The sequence below is a fragment of the Heterocephalus glaber genome, unplaced genomic scaffold (assembly GCF_053883595.1).
Source record: "Heterocephalus glaber isolate CG9 unplaced genomic scaffold, H.glaber_assembly_v1.0 deba00001572, whole genome shotgun sequence".
NCBI classification, from domain to species: Eukaryota; Metazoa; Chordata; class Mammalia; order Rodentia; family Bathyergidae; genus Heterocephalus; species Heterocephalus glaber.
Window position 1 is genome coordinate 18649922 of NW_028258357.1, and position 18141 is coordinate 18668062.

An 18141-nucleotide genomic window follows, 5' to 3' on the forward strand; every position below is an offset into this window, starting at 1 on the left:
TATTTTTGGAGGGTGTACTGTGTGCTAGGTGCTGGGGAGAGAAGCACAATTCTCTCCCAGAGCTTATGTTCAAGAAGTTTTAAAAAATGAAGAAATGAACACGATAAGTGACATGAAGAAAGTACAATGGGCGGTGTTACCGAGGCAGACCAGTAAAGCTAGCGGTGCTTTGGTGAGTAATCAGTGAGACCTGAGCCCTAAGGAGCCAGTGTGGGAAGGGAGAGGGGAGGTGTTCTAATAGACCAGGGGAGCTGCAAGTACAGAGGTGAGTTATACACATAGCCTGATTCTCCACACAATTACTTCCCCATTAAACAGCCTGCACAATTCATATTGTAGGCATTTTTATGAGAATCTTTCCATATTATATTACCACATTTCCTGCCTTATTAAACAAATTATTATATATCAGGAAGCTTTGTATGGCTTTATCCTTATCTCTGTCCCAGCAAAAATTTTATTGATAGTTTTAATAATGGCCTCTATCAGCTAGGGTCCAGTGAGGAGACAAAAACACACATAATCTGAACAGAGAAAATTGAACTTAAATGATAAACCATGACAGGGCACTGGAGTCTTGAAGGATGGGCTAGCTGAGGGTTAGGGGAACACTAAAGTATAAATCACAGACATTAAGAGTCTCCTCTTGACAAGGCCGAAAGCCAGACCATCATGGGAGGGGGCAGCTGTGCTGGACATGTCTTGGAGACCTGCTGAGGACACGCTTGCTGGAGTGAGGGGGCAGCTGCCTGATGTATTCTAGGGAAGTTCATTGGCAGATGTGGCCCAGCAGCCCTGGCCTGTGAAACCACCCATGGGGTGGTTTATACCAGGAAATATGATCATAAGGAGTCACCAGTGCTGCTGGCCACCAAACACAGCAGGATCTGGATGCTGTAGAAGTGGATGTGCAGACACCTACTGAGAGAACCGTACTGGTATCCAGAAGAGAAGCCCCTTCCTCCATCAGTGCCTTCAGCTGACAAAGGAGAAATAGCTGTACAGTCCAGCTCCATTATTGCAGGCAATGAAGGTGCATTTGGAGCTGAAGGGCAATCAGTTGGTGACAGACGTGTAGCCTAAATGGACTCTTCATCAAGCCTCCAGGTGGGGAGGGCCTAGCTGAAGGATGCATGAAATGTGTTAGCCAGTGGGTCAAGAGCCTCAAAGATCTCAGCAAGCAGGAATCCTCAGCCAGATGCAGCCAGATGACATTTACTGGTTCGTAGAAGTACAGTCTTATTCAGATTCAGCAAAGCAGCTCCCTGAGTCCAGGGTGGGAAAAATGTTGCTCAGCAGCTCCCTGAGTCCAGTGTGGGCGAAATGTTGCTCAGCAACATCATGAGACAAGCAGATTTGAATGCAAGCTCAGCATGAGTCACTAACATAATGAGGCTTCCAAAAAAAAAAAAAAAAAAAACCTACTTTGATCCCAATCTGGATAAATTAAAATGTAGTAGCTACCTTGAAACAGATAGCTACCTAGTCCACATAAGATAAACCTAGAATATTACATTCAGAGAAAGTCCCTGAAGGTGGGCATAGTGAAACCAAACCTAATGGAGGGGTTATGGTTGAACACATTTCACATTGTCTGCAGCAGACCTCTATCCTAGGGACACATTCTTGCAGTAAAGTTCTCTTCCGGCTGGAAGGAATTCTTGCTTCTTTTAAATTCCTATGACAATTTTTGCAATGTTTAAATGTTAATTAGTCATATACAACTCTTCAACTTTCTTGAATAACTTTCAGTGACATCATGAAAATCTACCACCTGAAGAGAACCACTGTTGACCTTTCATAGGGCTGGGGATGTAGCTTATGGAGAGAGCACTTGCCTAGCATGTGAAGGCCCTAGGTTTAATCCTCAGCCCATACAAACAAATTTGTGTCCTAAATAATTCAAATATTACATTGATTACTTTTTTCTTGCCTATTTTTATTCATTCATATGATTTTTAAACAAACTTCGATTGTGCTAGACATACTCTTCTATCATACCCTTTCAGTTATGAATATATTAGCAAATGAATGAACTGAAATTATGATGGCAGTATCTATTCTGTATTATTTCATAAAATGCATACAACTTAAAAAGTATGCCTTGACTAATCACGGTAATATCATTTATAGTATACCTCACAACCCATTATAACACACTAATGTGTTGAGAATCTGCTGCTGAAGTGACTAGTCTAGATAATAAGCTCCATAATTGTAAATAAACTGCCTTCTTCTCCTTCGTAGCATCCTTGCCCAGGCCAATGTCTATATAGGAGTCCAATAAGTGTGTGTCAACCTGAATTGAAAATCTTTTAAGGCAAATGGGTACCTCACTGTCATTCTCCTTACACAATCAAAAACTGTGTACAGTGAGCCCACACAGCAATTATCAGACCTAAATTTTGCATCTCAAGTGGGGAATGGTTTTTTACAACTACTGAAGAGGAGATAAAAGGAAAATGTTTTGAAAAAACATTGAAGGATGATATCATTGCTAGTATGTCTCAGTACATGGTTCTCTCAGTACATGGTTCTCTTAGTACACGGTTCTCTCAGCTGATGAAAGAAAAAGGATTCTATTCAAGGTCTTCAGTACTTTGGAAATTGGCAAGGGTGAAATAACAACGTCTAACTAGAAAAAAATCAGAATAAATTATCAACCCACAATTACATATTTTGCTGAAAAATATGGACTAAAACTACAAATGGTCTGCTGACCTAATATTCCATTGTCATCTTCAGTCTCATAAATAAAAGAAACATATTAGAAAAAGTTACTCGATAGAATTAACATTTGTCTATGTTATTTTATGCCTGAAATTTTCTGAAAGCGTCATCTTGAATGAGCCAACATTAATTAGGAATAACACAAAATACTGATTTTTAGACATGAGTCCTAAGAGTATTTTAGTGGAATGTAAACTGCTAAGGTATGTTTTTCAACTTTACTCTGAATTTAATACACCTCTGAAAATCAAACTTGGTAAAACTCACTTTCAAAGCAGAGCAATGAATAGCTCAACAAAGATTTACATAACAATATGTGTGTATATAATAAATCTTGACATTGATCTGTATTTTCAAACTTGTATTCAGAGGTGAAGTTAGTGAAGTGATAGATTTTAAGTATTAGCTACGTTCTTACTTTGCAGGACTTTGATAAATTATGATAAACTTACAAAGGTCATCGTCAAAATCTCTTATTACATCCCTGTGCATCCTATTTTTTCTAATGATCAGGATGATTGAAAGTTATTGATGAGATATATGGAATAGTCAATAAAAACCCCAATTAAAGATTTCTACATAATCAGTAATTTATCCAGTCATTCTAAAGGTATTTATTGAGGGTCTCCTGTGTACTAGACAAAATATAAAGCCCTACTGATACTTGTATTTCAAGTGCCTTTTTTATACATTCACTGTGAGTGTCAAGCAGCTTAACCACACTAGTGTTATTGTGATTTAAATTATCTCAGCACTGATTGCCTTCATCAGTTAAAAAAAAAAAAAAAAAAAAAAAAGACCAGTGCATTTCCCATTTTCCAGTTAGGCTAAAACCCTGGATCCTGATCAGGATCTAAAGTATGGAGAGCATTCCATTTATAAGCCATGTGAGAGATACCAATTGAAGCACCCCCTTCCAGGTTTATTGTAGGAAGTAACATAAATCTTGATCTGAAAGTTACTTTAAAGATCAACTATTAAACTTCCAATTCTGGCCAAGGTGAAGGAACAGGCACAAGATTTACCTCCTGGCTGAAACAACAGAGAGAAAGAGAGAGAGAGGAGAGAGAGAGAGAAGAGAGAGAGAGAGTGAGAGAACAGATAAATGTAGGAAACCAAAAATAGATCCTTGAGAGTCAAAAACAATGGGATGAGCCTATAGTTATTGCCCCAGTTATTGCCTTGAGTTACTTTCTCGGCTGTAGCACAGGAGGGAGAACCCAGGCAGAACCCAGAAGATTCCCTGACTTGAGAAGATATGAGAGGGATATGAGAGACATGAGGGAGTGCAGAGATACCGAGGCAGCCCACAGAGCAGAGTTCCAAAAAGTGGAGAGTAGCACAGAGCTCGAACTTTGTAGATCTGCAGAGGGTCCCACACCCAGATATTCAGGGAGTGCTGATCAGTGCACACATGAGACACAGTAACCCAAGGCTAGAGAAAGAACCATCCAGAAGGATTGCCCCTGACCGAAAGAGCACATCAGTCACAGAACAGTGAGGAGCGTGCTCATTTTTGTTTTCTTAATGTTGAGGAACTTGATTTCCTGGCACCAGTAGTAAGGACCACTTCCTATTAGATCAAACAAGTCTCACCTAACACGTGTAAAAAATAACACCCCAAAGCATCACGCTCTTTCCAGCATCTGTCACAGAACAGAGCTCAAGAATATTTACAGAGACAAAATATGTATTGACCAACAAAGGAAAAAATCAGTGTCACAGCAGCTAAGATCAGCAGGCATACAAATAAGAAGAAAAATATCCACGAGGATAAGAAAAACCAACCCATCGGAATCCACCCAGAACAGAAATTACTATCAGAAAAAACACAAAAGCAGTTAATATTTGAGAAAGTAATGATTAAAAATCTTCCAAATTGGATGAAAACCATAAACCTACAGATCTAATGAACTCAATAAAAACTAAGTGTAAGAAACCTGAAGAAAGTATCACCAGGGCACACATAATCAGCTTTTTCAAAATCCGCAATAAAGAAAAAAATCTTCAAAGCAACAAAAGGAGAAAAACATGCAAAAATAACTTTACAGAGATTTCTTACTGGGAAGAATCAAATTGTATGACAATGAAGCAATGTCTTTAAAGTCAAAGAAAAATCTCGCCCTAGAATTTTATTCTCAGGGAACATATCTCCTAAAAATGGAGGTGAAATAAAGAGATTTTTAGATATATTAAAACTGAAAGAATTCATCACCAGATGACTCTCTATTAAAAGATATATTAAAAGGCAGTCCTTGTAAAATATGTAAATATTCTTGTTATTTAAATCTCTGTAATAGGTAATGATGACTTGAACCAAAATAATAACATTATGTAGTCTGAGGTTGTTAATATATGTAAAGGTAAAATATATGTTGACAGTAGCAGAAAAGGCAGGAGGGGAGAGAAAGGGCCTTGTACTCTAAGACTATCTGTGTCTTAGACTTGAAGACAGATTGTGATGAGTGGAAGAGAGGCCATAAACTCTAAGGCAACCATGGAAATAACAAAAAGAAGAGTTATAAATAGTAAGGCAACAGAGATAACATGAAATCCTAAGAAATAATTTGTCCAAAAAAAGCAGAAAACCCAAAAGCAGATGGGATAAATGGAAAATGGTGGTATCATAGACAGTGTAAATCTATTAATAATTACACTGACTATAAATGGCATACAGTTCTCAATCCAAAAGTCAGAGGTTGATACACTGAATAAAAAGCAAAACCCAACTTTTTACTGCTGTTAAGAAATGCGCTTTACATGTAAGGAGACACATAGGTTAAAAATGAAAGGTTGGAAAGAACATACCACATTAACAGTATCAAAAGGAAGCTTGAATGAATGTATGGATATCACACAAAGTAGATTTCAGCACAAAGAATATCACCAGTGATAAAGAAAAGCCCTCTTACAAAGAGGTTAATCTTCCAGGAGGACATAAAATCTTACATTTTTATGCACTAAATAGTAGAACTTCAAACTACATGAAGCCAAAACTGACAGAGATGTAAGGAGAAATACACAAATCCAAAATTATAGACATAAATTTCAACCACTTAATAATTGATAGAACAAGTAGGTAAAATCTCAGTAGGATTTAGAAGGTCTGACCAGCATTGTCAATAAACTTGACCTCACTGACCTCTAGACCACTCTAGATTCTCTTTTCAAGTGCACATGGGACATTCCCGAGATAGACCGCATCCGGGGATAAAAAACATGACAATAAATCTGAAAGGATTCGGGTCATAAAGAGTATATTATTTGACCACAGAAGTATTAAACTCTAAAAATTCTGGAAAGACTCACAAATATTTCAAAGTAAGCTATATACTACTAAACAACTGGTGAAAGAAGAAACCAAAGGGGAATTTAGGAAGTGTGTTGAACTGAATGAAAATAAAAACACAACATATTAAATTAAAGAATGTGGGATACCACTAAAATAGTGGAAATATATCGTGTGATATGTTTATGTTAAAAAGAAATGTCCCAAATTAATGGTCTTATCTCCAGCTTAAGAAACTGGAAATGCAAGTGAAATATAAAGTCAAAAATAATAAAAATTGAACCAGAAATCAATAGAATATAAAATGCAGATGTAATAGAGAAAAATCATTGAAACCAATAGCTGGTTCTTTAGGGGGAAAAACCCATAATATTGGCAAATGCACATACCATCGGGTGACTCTCTAACAAGTTGTACTCTTGAGTCATCTTGTCCCTTTGACTGTAGCTAGGACCTGTGGCTTACTCCTACCCAACAGAAAGAAAACTTCAGTGGTAATTATACCACACCTGAAACCGTAATACACAGAGTTGAAGGGGCTTTGCAAATGCAACTGAGATCCTTACTCAGTTTGACTTTGACTTCATCAGAAGAGATTATGGCAGGTGGGTTTTGCCTAGTCAGTTGAGCCCTTCAAAAGAGGGTCAGCACCCTCTCTGAACACAATCAGTATGACTGACCATGTTAGCACACAGCAAAAGGAAAATGATATGAACATCTCTATAGTCATGGAAAATGGATGTAAAGCCAGGATCCATTCCTGATTAAAAACTCAACAGACTAGGGGCCAGGGATTTAGCTCAGTGGTCCTGCCACCTGTCTCACAAGCTCAGGGTCTTGAGTTTGATCCCTGCTACAAAAAAAAAACCTCAACAGACTAAAATTAGAAATTGTCTTTCTCAGCCTCGTAAAGTGCATCTATGAAATGCCTTATTTATAATAGCCAAGAAATGGAAACAACTTAAGCATCTATCAACAAATAAAAGAATAAAGAAATTAAAATACATATATACAATGGAATATCATTCAGCCATGAAAAGAAGAAATCCTGCTAGGCGACCCCCACCTCTGCCAACCAAACCCTGCCTCCTATAGCACGTTTAGCTATGATGGGGTCAGTGGATTAATCCACTGATGAACACAGCATCCCATGATCCAATCTCTTTCCAAAACCCCTCTCTGAACACTTGAGGTCTATCGAGCACATTCTAGATCTAACCCATAATAGATTAACTTGATTATGGAAATCATGATATAATTATATGTATGTATCATCATACTGTACACCTTGAATAGATTCAGCCTGACAATTACATATTTTACAATTAAAAAAAAAAAAAAGAAAACCTGATATCCTAGCCCTGGATTCCAATGTCCTAGCAGATAGCAAAGGTGCATTTCTAAATGCTTATCATCCCTAAGTGAGTTGAATCACTTTTGAAAGCCTAGGTTGTTTTGCCAGAAAGTACAGCCCTTCCATTTGTCCTGAGCATGGCGAGGATTCGCACTCAGTATTAATTCAGATGGCTTTATTTGTTGCTGTAGGTCTGAATCGCTTGCTCACCAATGGCTCCTATGAAGCTGCTTTTCCCCTGCATGAGGTACTGCACTTTCTTATTACCTTTCTTCTACGTCTTGTTACTAAAGTCAGCTTGTACCCAGAGTCCTCAGTTGAATTTGTTGATTCGGCATTTGTTCAGAATGAATTTAATTTGTTCAATGGGTATTTAGGGAAAATCTGCTTGCACTCTTCCGTCTCTCCCTCTGCACAAATTTATTTCTATATATCTTTTCATATACTTAAAAGAATACTTAAAGCCATTGATGAATTCTGAAGGCATGCAATTAAAAAGGCATTGACGATTGGCATGAAGCACTACATTCAGGAGGAATTGTTCTTGAAATATATACTCTTTACAACAAATAAATGTATTGCTACTCTTGAAAGAGTGGGAGGAAGCTATTTTGCAAAATTTCTGATAACCAAAGGGTGATAAATGGAAATTAATAGTATTGTATTCATCATTGGAAGATTTGTAAATGTTGTTATGTACTTCATTGTCTTTATGATTTATTGTGACTTTCATAAGTGTAACTGCAATTACCCTGTACGTAACTCAATTTTCCTCAATAGAGTTTGCATTATTTAACCCAGAATCATACACATAGGTTTTCAGGAGCATAACCCTCATAATTATTGTCATTTTCGTGGTAATCAGTCCCGACTCTCTACCAGTCATTTCATGACACAAAGAATCCAAAGATAAATGTGTCTTCACACAGCTCATGGTCTCTGGGTGAAACTGTTTGTCAGTAAACTTTGGAGAACCATTCCCATTCTCCATGCATGACAAAATTTCCCAAAGCATAATTTTGGTTTGGCTTACAGAGTTTCTTACCTTGATTTTTAAACACCAAGAAAATGGCCATGGTCCCGCAGAATTTTTCAAAGCAGGTTTATCAAGAATACGAGAAGCTGTGGTCTGATGTACAATTTACAGGCTGCCTGCCAGGAGATGTTTCTGGAATGTTCCTTTTGGTGTGACAGAAGTAAACATTTTGACACAAAGGTTTTCTGGAGCCGCATGCAGATTTCTGAACTCTGTCAGGATAGATTCTCCCAAGAGCATTGTGTAGCTTCTGGCAGTGATTTGTTGTCATTGCCCAGAAAAGGGACTCGGGGAGCGCTGTGTCCTCCTTCTCAGTCCTGGCCCAGGGAAGGGCAGTGCCAAGCAGTGGTCAGTGAGCGGAGCACAGCTACAAACCCCCCAGAGCAGCCCATGGTTTCTTAGGGGTTTCACGTACGATCTATGGGAAGAGAATGCCCACATTAGTGGCAGGAGCAGTTATAACATCTTTACTCTCTTGACTTTTTACTTTCAGTTTTGCTTGATTATATTACTTAGCCGCAAAACAACCTGCAGAGGCAGGAAGGGCATCTATGGCAGCCTTTGCTTTGTGTTGAAATGTTCAACAGCAGTTTAGAGAAAGGTTAGCCTTGCTGAGACCACCGGAGTTTCTTTCTTAGCAGCTTTTCCACTGAGAAAGGACTTCTAGGCTAACGTGAATATTCAGTGTGCCTGCAGAAGGTACCTTTATGTTTGTGAAAGCTGCAGTGCCACCAACTGACCTCTGAACACTGCCCACCTCTCTGACCCTTGATCTCCTCGTTTGTTTAATGAGGAGGTAGAATTAGATTTGAGTTATTAGGATCTCAAGATGGCTCCCAGCTTTTACATTCTAGGACTGCCCTGTCAATGAGACCACGTGACAAGGCTGCAGCTACGGCTGTTGGTACCAGCTACCCTCTCCTGAGAAATGTAGAGGGAGAGCTGATCAGTGTTGGGCATGTCCTATGTGCCAGACACTGTACCCATTAAACCACGGGAGAAAGTTAATGAGGCAAATATTAGTTCCATGATGGATTAGGAAACCCAAGCTCAGAGTATTTAGGGTATTTAGGGGCCTCATCCAAAATCTCCACAGCAGAAGTGAATTTGAGCTCAGTTTAAACCTGATCCTAGCAAGCAGCACATCTTAGCCGATGGCATCGTCAGAAGACAGTGTCCAGAACAGCCCACCCATGGCCTCCCCTTTCACAGAGAGGGTGCGTTTTTCTCCTTTCTCCCAACTCCTGATGTAAGAGACAGCATTTCCTGTGGCTCCGCGGGTGGCTCCTCACCAGCAGTGGTGTTTTGATCGCAGGGGAGTTACAGAAGTAAAAATTCTATCCGAACACACGGAGCGGTAAACCACCGGCACCTTCTCTACGAGTGCTGGGCGTCCTGGGGAGTGTGGTACAAATACCAGCCTCTGGATCTCGTGAGGTGAGTGACCACCCAGCTGCACGTGTGAAGTCTGCAGCGGGCACAGAGCCATCACCGGGGCCACCAGGACCTGCCCTGCTCTGGCTTCTCCCCGAGAGGGTGCTCATCAGAGGACTTCGGTGTCCTTGGTAAACGACCCTCTCTGATGGGGATGGTGTTTCCATCAGTGGCCCCTGGGAGGAGCCAGGTAGGTCATCCAGCCCTCCCAATTCCATAACTTAGAGACAAATGTCCTGGGGAGAGCTCACACTTCACATGTGGTACTGGTGACAAAGTATTACTTACAACCCCTAATCCAAAATGCTCCAAAATCCTCAACTTTTTGAGGGCTGACTTGATGTCACAAGTGAAGAATTCTATACCTAACCCTCATGTGACAGATCACAGTCAGTATGCAGGTGAATGGAAACTACTGTATCAAATTAGCTCTGGGCTATGTGGGTCAGGTGTATATGAAACATAGATGAATTTTGTGTTTAGATGTGGGTCCCTGCCCCAAAATATCTCATTATATGTATGTACACATTGCAAATATTTCTTTTTAATTCTGAAACTCAAAACACTGCTGATCCCACGCATTTTGGATAAGGGAATCTCGTCTTGTATTATGCAAATAGAACGTACATATGAGGTACTGTCATTCCAATACATTTCAGGCTTATTTTAATTTTAATTTAAAACCTTATTACCTTTAGAGATTGTTTTAATTTGCAAGTCAAAGGGTCCCTCTGCTTTTAGCCTATGATAATTGTGCAGTGCAAATGTATGGGGTTTTTTTAACTGTATCGGCCAGACCTTTTGGCATGGCAGTGTTACACTCTGGCATTGTATTACTTATTTAGAGACTGGATATTATGGTTGTGCAATATCAGCCCATACTTCACGGGTTCCTCTTTAAAGAGAAAGTCGTGTCTGATTTCCTAGACTAGCTGGGCATGTTTCACTCATGCCCAGGCCCTAAGAAATGAGCCCAGAGGGAAGAAAAAGACAACTCACCCTTTATTTCATCCCCTGGGGTGGTCCTTTTCCTGCCAGAGACCCGGTACTTTGTAACCCAGTGTCTCCTCCAGATGTTCCAAGGACATTGATACATTATGTTCTGCTCTTTGCATTGGTAATAAATGATCCAGATGATCTGGGTGAGTAGGAAATATTTCCTGAGATGAGATCATTTTCCTTTGACCACGCAAAATACTTGATAAACAGTGAGACCAAAGAAGAGCAAATTGCTTTCTGCATTAGTCCTGAATGACAGGATGACACTGATTAGAAATTCAGAACATTGCTGCAGGCAAACCACCTGCACCACCACAGGGCTCTGAGTAAGATTCTGGAGTTAGTCACTGAGTATTCATTACCTGCCTGTTGTATTTCTAGTACTGTGCTAAGTCCTCTTGGTAAAGACAAATAGAAGCTATGGGCCCTGGTGTTGAGAAAGTCAGTTTCCTACAGAAAAAAGAGCCGTGCACACTTGAGACAACCAGAAAAAAAGTGCCAGGCCACACGTGATTAGGTAAAATGTGTGAGAGAGGCTGGAGGCTTTACAACAATTCAGATAAATGGAAACGATGGGGTGCGGACCAGCACCCCCATGGAAGTTTCTGTACAGCTGAGTCCTAGAGGAGCAGCTGGATTTTTGGTTGGCCAGAAAGAAGGGGAATAACTGTGCTCACCTTCTCACATGTCACTGTCATGTTCAAGGCTGTTGTGTCTCAAACAGGCGGTACTTTGGAGAGAAGATCGGGCTGTATTTTGCCTGGCTGGGCTGGTACACGGGCATGCTCTTTCCCGCTGCCTTCATTGGATTGTTCGTCTTTTTGTATGGCGTCACCACCCTGGACCACTGCCAAGTCAGGTACAGGAGCTCCCGAGGGAGCCGCCTTTGCTTCACATGTAGAGACGGCTGCTTGTGCTCTGGGTGTTCACAGACTGCAGACACGCTTAGATTTTCTCCCCACCTTCCTTGGCCATCTCAGGAAAGTCTAAAGTTCCAACTCATAGGCTCTCTATCCACTGCCCTTCCAGCTGTGGTCTGCAGCTACCATGGGAGCAGAAGTTACACTGACAGGCACGCACCCTGCTCTGCATCCGTGGGACAGGTCACCTTCACTCTAAAAGTTGCTCCTTCTGGGTTTTTTATCTTTCTTAAAACTGGTGCCTTTTGATCCTTTTGCAAAACTAGACAGTGACCTTAAAATAGTGACTGTACCCTTTATAAGTGGCTGAAAAAAAAATTGACTGACCCTCTGCCTACCAAAATAATTTATTTTCTGGTGAAATTGTTAATAAGATGTGGTTTTGGGCCAGGGATTTAGCTCAGTGATTCCAGCGCCTGCCTCACAAGCACAAGGTCCCAAGTTCGATCCCCAGTACCAAAAAAAAAAAAAAAAAATGTGGTTTCCTTCCTGGACTAAAATCTTTAGTTATTTTTATAAATTCCTCTATTCTTAGTTTTAATTTATCAGGTACAAACAGATCAAGGCAGACATTTTTTAGGTATCCTGTTTCCATAATTCGCTACAAAATTATGAAAATAATTTGTGAAATGTTGTGAAGGATTTTGTATGTTTTGAGGTATAATGGCCAATGTTTTGCTTCACGTATTTTCCTGAGTTTAAATTATGAATATGTAAGGTCAAGAAACAGCCTTCTAAGTAAGTGGGTTCATCAAATTATTTAAATGTGCAGGAACTTGTTTACATTAATAACAGAAAAAGCTAAGGAGCTTCCAAGGGCAAAAATTTCATCTATTGGATCTTACTTATCAGTCGACTGTGATAGTGCAGTTGCAGGGAAGGAAAATGTTCCATGTCATGAACAAAGCAGCCTGGTTCTGTTCTCTTTTCCAGTAAAGAAGTCTGCCAAGCTACAGATATCATCATGTGTCCTGTGTGTGACAAATACTGTCCTTTCATGAGGCTCTCCGACAGCTGCGTTTACGCCAAGGTAATTCCACACGGGCAGTGTTTCGGGTGGAATGAACATAGCCCACGCCTTCCTTAGGCATGGGGAGTGACCATGCTCCCTGCGTGAACTCAGGGCTATAGGGAACGTACTGCTGTCACTCAGGACTCTAACCCAGAGCCACGTGCCTGCATTTAAAGATGTGGCTCACATATCATCGTAAGAAGCAGCAGAGTAGCACAGTGCAAAGGGCACAGTGGTCAGGGTTAGGTTCAACATTTTGTTGTTGTTGTTGAAAGCAATTTACTTTTATCGTTGAGGACACACTGAGCAATGTACGGGTCTGGAGTGATGTTGTTAAGTTCTGTGAGAATCTGTGTTTTATGTTCTTTGTGATCTTCTGTACTTTAGCTTGTACATTTAAAAATATTATTCTGAGAAGGGCTGCACAGTGCACCAGACTGTCAGAGGATCCACAGCAGGGAAAATATTCCCTGCTATAGTATTCTAGGATTAATCATGGATATCCATGTGTTATTACACAGTATTCATGCTAGACATAGGCCCGGAGTCCTTAGCACTTGTCTGAGAGCAAGTTATTTAACTACTAAGCTGTGTTTTTGGTTGGTTGGTTGTTTGTTTTGAGACTAGTACTCCCTATGTAGTTTAGGCTGGTCTTGAACTCACTATGTAGCCCAGGCTGACCTCAAACTCATGGTGATCCTCCTGCCTCAGCCTCCTGAGTGCTGGGATCACAGGCGTGCACTACCCCCACATCTTCCCTTTTTCATCTGCAAAATGAAGCATGTGATGTTTACTTCACGTGAGGGTTATAAAGAGTGAGGTAAGATGTAGATGGAGCACAGTGCCTAACAAATAGTAAGATATCAATAAGTGACAGCTGCTGTCATTTCCTGTTCATCATCACCATGGTCCCGAATGTGGCTGCAGGGCTAGCTCCGGTACTCACCTCCTCGACCTTGCTGTGTGCAGGCTTTCTGAGAGGGAGCATCCTCATATCTAAAACCCAGACCTTGCCTCCCCTCTCTGCCCCATGCCAGTGGCGTGAGGACTGAAGAACAAAGAGTATCTGTGAAAGTGCCACCATAATCCCTATCATAAGTGCCTTTGTGCCCCTTCCTTAGGTTATGCCTTACTTTATTAAAATATGGAACACGATCGTCAAATTCCTAGAGTGTTTTTTTTAACTTAGGAGCAGCCCACTAATGCCAAAGAGCTGGAGTCTGGGTGGATGAAATCTTTTTCAAGACCCAGATCTCTGCCTGCCCAGATTCCAGATGTAAATGGAGTTGGCAGAGTCTAGTGAACCTCTTTGATCACGGCAGCCTGGATCCGGGTAATTATACTGTTAGCTTCCAACAGTTTTGTTCCTTTGAAGAGAGAAGACTGGATGGACAGCCCGGGGCCCGCCCACCCAGACCGCTGGGCGCTGCAGGTGGTCTGTCCCTGTGGCAGGGGTACCAGCAGCCAGCTGCGAGCTCAGAAAGGTCTGGGCTCTCGGCATGTGTCACTTGGGACTGAAAAGGCACGAAATAGCTCTCCCTATCTTGGGAGAACACACAGACAGACCAAGTGTGTGAGGGCAGATCTGACAGTGACCTTGGCAAAGAGCGATTTGGTGAGGAGGGAGTAGAGTTTTGTCAGTAATAGAATTTTGTTTAAAGGTCATGAGATAAACCCTTATGACTCAGGTTTTGAAATTCTGCTTTAGGGGAATCTCAGAAACAGAAGCTAAGTTCTTTGGTAGATTCGAGATTCAGACATTTTAATTTTTTTATTTTTTAATATGAAAATATGTGCTTAAGTGAAATGCTTTTTCAGAATTTATAATTCCTTAACAGGATCATATGACTAACATATTCAGATTGTATAGGGGCTTCTACTAGAAATTAATTACCTACAATCCAAAAAATAATAATTTTCGTAATAGTTGGATTATACCTGTAATCATAGCTCGGTAACTACACGTATTTTTCTAATTTGCATCGCATATTCAAGGTAGGCGTTATTATTCCCATGTTGCTCAGAGGCTTGGAGCTACACAGCATGAAGGAGCTGGGCCTCAGTTTATGAATCTGCAAAACTTACCTTCTTTACTACCATGCTATGCTGAGCTAGCTATAAGATATTTAGGCTCTGAATATAACATTTGATCTAGACTAAAAATTTAATAAAATAAAGAATGATATAATCGGAATTATGCCAGGTTTCCTTTACACATGTTTATTAGAAATGTCCGAGGGATTTCACGAGACTTTGGATCCACAGGAACACTGGATCAAACCAATACTTGAATCATCCAACCAGCAGCTGTTCTGCCCATCAAAGAGGATGCCTGATCCTCATTCTTTGCATTTGCAAGAGGCGGAAGCCCATTTCCAACTGGTATAAACAGATGGGGACTTGCTGACTCCTTTCTCGGAGCTGCCCCAGCCCGAGGGTGCCTCTGTCTGCTCTTGTCTACGTGGCCATTCTGCAGGCAGCCTCTCATCACACCATGGGGGCCGTGTCTGCTGCCTGCCAGACTTCTTCCTTTATCTCCGTAAGCACAGTTGTCTGTATTTCCAAGTCTCGGTCGGCCACGGTGGAATGTGTGATAGTCCAGGCAGACCTGCCTCCTTAGGAATCTTCTTGCAGGGGCTGGGAATTGTCTTCCCCAGTGCCATTATTCTGACCTGTGCCTTTTTGTTCCCTCCAAGCCATATGCACTCTGGGGAAGTGAGCGCCCAGGTGCTGGTCTGTGTGTCCTGGTGACAAAAATGGGGGACCACGTTCCTCTGGTACCACTGGGCATTGCCTCTCTAGCAGGGGACCTCTCTGGTCAGTTTCATTTTTAAACCTGATAGAACAAAGCTGCAGTGAAGAAGATGCTTTTCCTTGAGTGATCGCAATCTGTCAAGTGTGATTTTAAGAGAATGGGCTGAGGACTGGAAGTCCCAGGCTGCTGGCCAGGCACCACCTGCTTTATCCAGGCCTCGACCAGGCAAGACTTGGAATGTCCCCTGATGTCACCCAGACCCCAGCATCTGGGGCTTGCCTCATAGCTGATTTCTGGGAGACAGGATCAAAGACCATCTGAGCCGGGAGGCAAGAGTAGAGCTAGGGTTTTTCTGATCTGTGGTCTCACGCTGCTTGGGATTGGCTACCACTAGCACCACCAACACACACACACACACATTAAAAGTAGCCTTCTGTTTGCCCTGGGGCTTCTCAGGGCCTTTGTTTTTCCTGTTAATACCTGGAATCTACCATCTTGCTTTTCCATGGCTGACACTGGTAGAAGGTACCATCAGCATAAATCAGCTTACCATCTGCCAGGGCCCCGAAGTTGCTGTTCCTCACCCACTCTGCACCACAGACTCCCGGTCTGTTAGCTGCGGTAGAAGACTATCTCTCTCCAGATGTCTGCACCACCGTCCCAGGAAATACTCTCATTGTTCTGTTTTGATCCACGTGCTCCCTGGGGCCAGCGTAAGAGTGACCTGTTAGCCTGGAGAAAGGAAGACAGAGGAAAGGTGATGGCCAAAACCAGTGACAGCACAACCCATACCAGAACCAGCACCAATGCTGCAAGTGACCCAGATGGAGAGCACTAGCCGACTACAGCCCGCTGAGCTCTCAGGCTCAGTGTGACCCAGCTCCCTCTGCCATGGAATAAACAGGCTTCAGAGGTTTCTCTCGCATTATGCTTGTCTCTCCTATGTTCAAAGGAGAAGATAAAAACTTTTGAAATAATCAGAAATATTTTACACTCTAACACGGAAAGACCAGTTTGTATTTAGTATCTTCTCCAAGGGACAATAAAATATACTTTATAGGGAACTGTAAAATGCCCAAAAGAAGGATAGTGCTTTATGAACCTGTTATCATTTCAATTTGGCATGGCCATTGGCATGATTTACACTAGAGGCAGAAATGAACTTATCCATTTTGCAGTAAGAATAGATATTTTCACTTTCTGCCAGGGTGTTTGCAACAGAATGCATTATTCTGGAACTAAAGTGTTGCTAACCACCTGGCTTATGTGCAGTAGGTAAATACATTGATTACTTGGGGCTTTAATAAAGATGAAAGTAGCTTTTGTTAATGATTCTGATCTCTTGACTTCATAATGCTGAAATCCAGAAAGCAGCACAGAAAATGTTTGCTCAAAGCCAGGAACAAAATAGCCATGTTTTCGAAGTGGATAAATGAGGTATTAAAAACAGTGCTTCAGAAGTTAGAAACCTTTAAAGTAGGGACAATGATGTCTTCCTGGTCTTAAATATAGCTATATCCATGTACAGAGATATATGTATGCATTTTGTAGCCCACAGAAGGGATTGTTAGTCACACTTTTGGGGCTGCTGATGAATGTTCAACATCACAATACCATCATGAGGGAACACATTCTCTCTTCTACATACATCTAATCTTCACAGCTAGAGGAACCCCCTTCTCATTTGAGCCTAAGGAGAACACTCACCAAAGAACCATCCTGCAAAGCTGATTGTGTCATCATGATGGTTTTTACAGAACTTGAAAAAATACATTGCAGTTATCACACGTGAATCAGCCTGATCTGCTCTCTTATTCCCAGGTGACCCACCTTTTTGACAATGGAGCCACGGTCTTCTTTGCTGTTTTCATGGCTGTCTGGGGTAAGTGTACTACAGCTGTAAAACCTGGGGTCCCCTCGTACGTGCCGTGACCTGTTCCTTTGGAGTCTCTGGATGCAGAAGGAAGATGCTTAGGTAAACTTTCTTGGCTTTTCCACTACTGACAAGCTGGTCAATAACTCATTTGCTCTATTCTTAAAGTTATGCTGCAGAGGAGAAACATGTCCGATTTTCTTCTCTTAAACCTTCAGCAACCTAATCAGTCTCTGTTATTAAAATAAAATCCACTTTCTGTTGGAGGCAAAGCACAAAGAGCTTATACACTACACAGTTTAGGGAGAGCCCACACCCACCTCCGTATTTATAGAGCATTCTATTGGAAGGGGCTCATGCCTGCATGCCCACCCTGGCTCCTTCCAGACCGAGACAAGATGACTCCCGTAAATGAGAGCTATTCCTAGGACTGAGCTGAGTCACTGACAGCAGTTTCCACCCACCGGCCCCATCTCACCAGATGTAATAGAAACACTCAGATCTTTGGCAGAGCTTGGTTGAAATCTCAACTCCTTCATTTCCTAGGCTGCACAATGTGGGGCAAGGTATTTAACTCATTTCTTAGTAAAATGGGATGGACGTTATGTATGCAGTCACATAATCATAAAGCTTTCATTTAACGGTAGGGGAACATGGACAAGTTCATAGTAAACAGGTAAGGGCAGTTACTTTTGCAGAGGGGTAAGTGAAGCCTGGTGAAAGATAAATTTTTATGCTG

At 41.4% G+C, this 18141-nt stretch overlaps 1 protein-coding gene across 23 annotated transcripts in view; it reads left to right on the forward strand.

The window, feature by feature from the left end:
* The window catches only part of Ano4 (anoctamin 4), a 366091-nt gene that overhangs the window by 276748 nt on the left and 71202 nt on the right, over positions 1-18141 (forward strand). For all 23 annotated transcript variants that reach the window (XR_015443559.1, XR_015443558.1, XR_015443557.1 and 20 more), the window contains 5 exons: positions 7565-7620; positions 9725-9846; positions 11567-11701; positions 12696-12792; positions 17351-17411. Coding sequence is in view for 20 of the 23 variants with exons in the window: in XM_013072270.3 (XP_012927724.1) it covers positions 7565-7620; positions 9725-9846; positions 11567-11701; positions 12696-12792; positions 17351-17411 (471 nt within the window). In the remaining 3 variants the exon portion in view is untranslated. The remainder of the gene's footprint in view (positions 1-7564; positions 7621-9724; positions 9847-11566; positions 11702-12695; positions 12793-17350; positions 17412-18141) is intronic.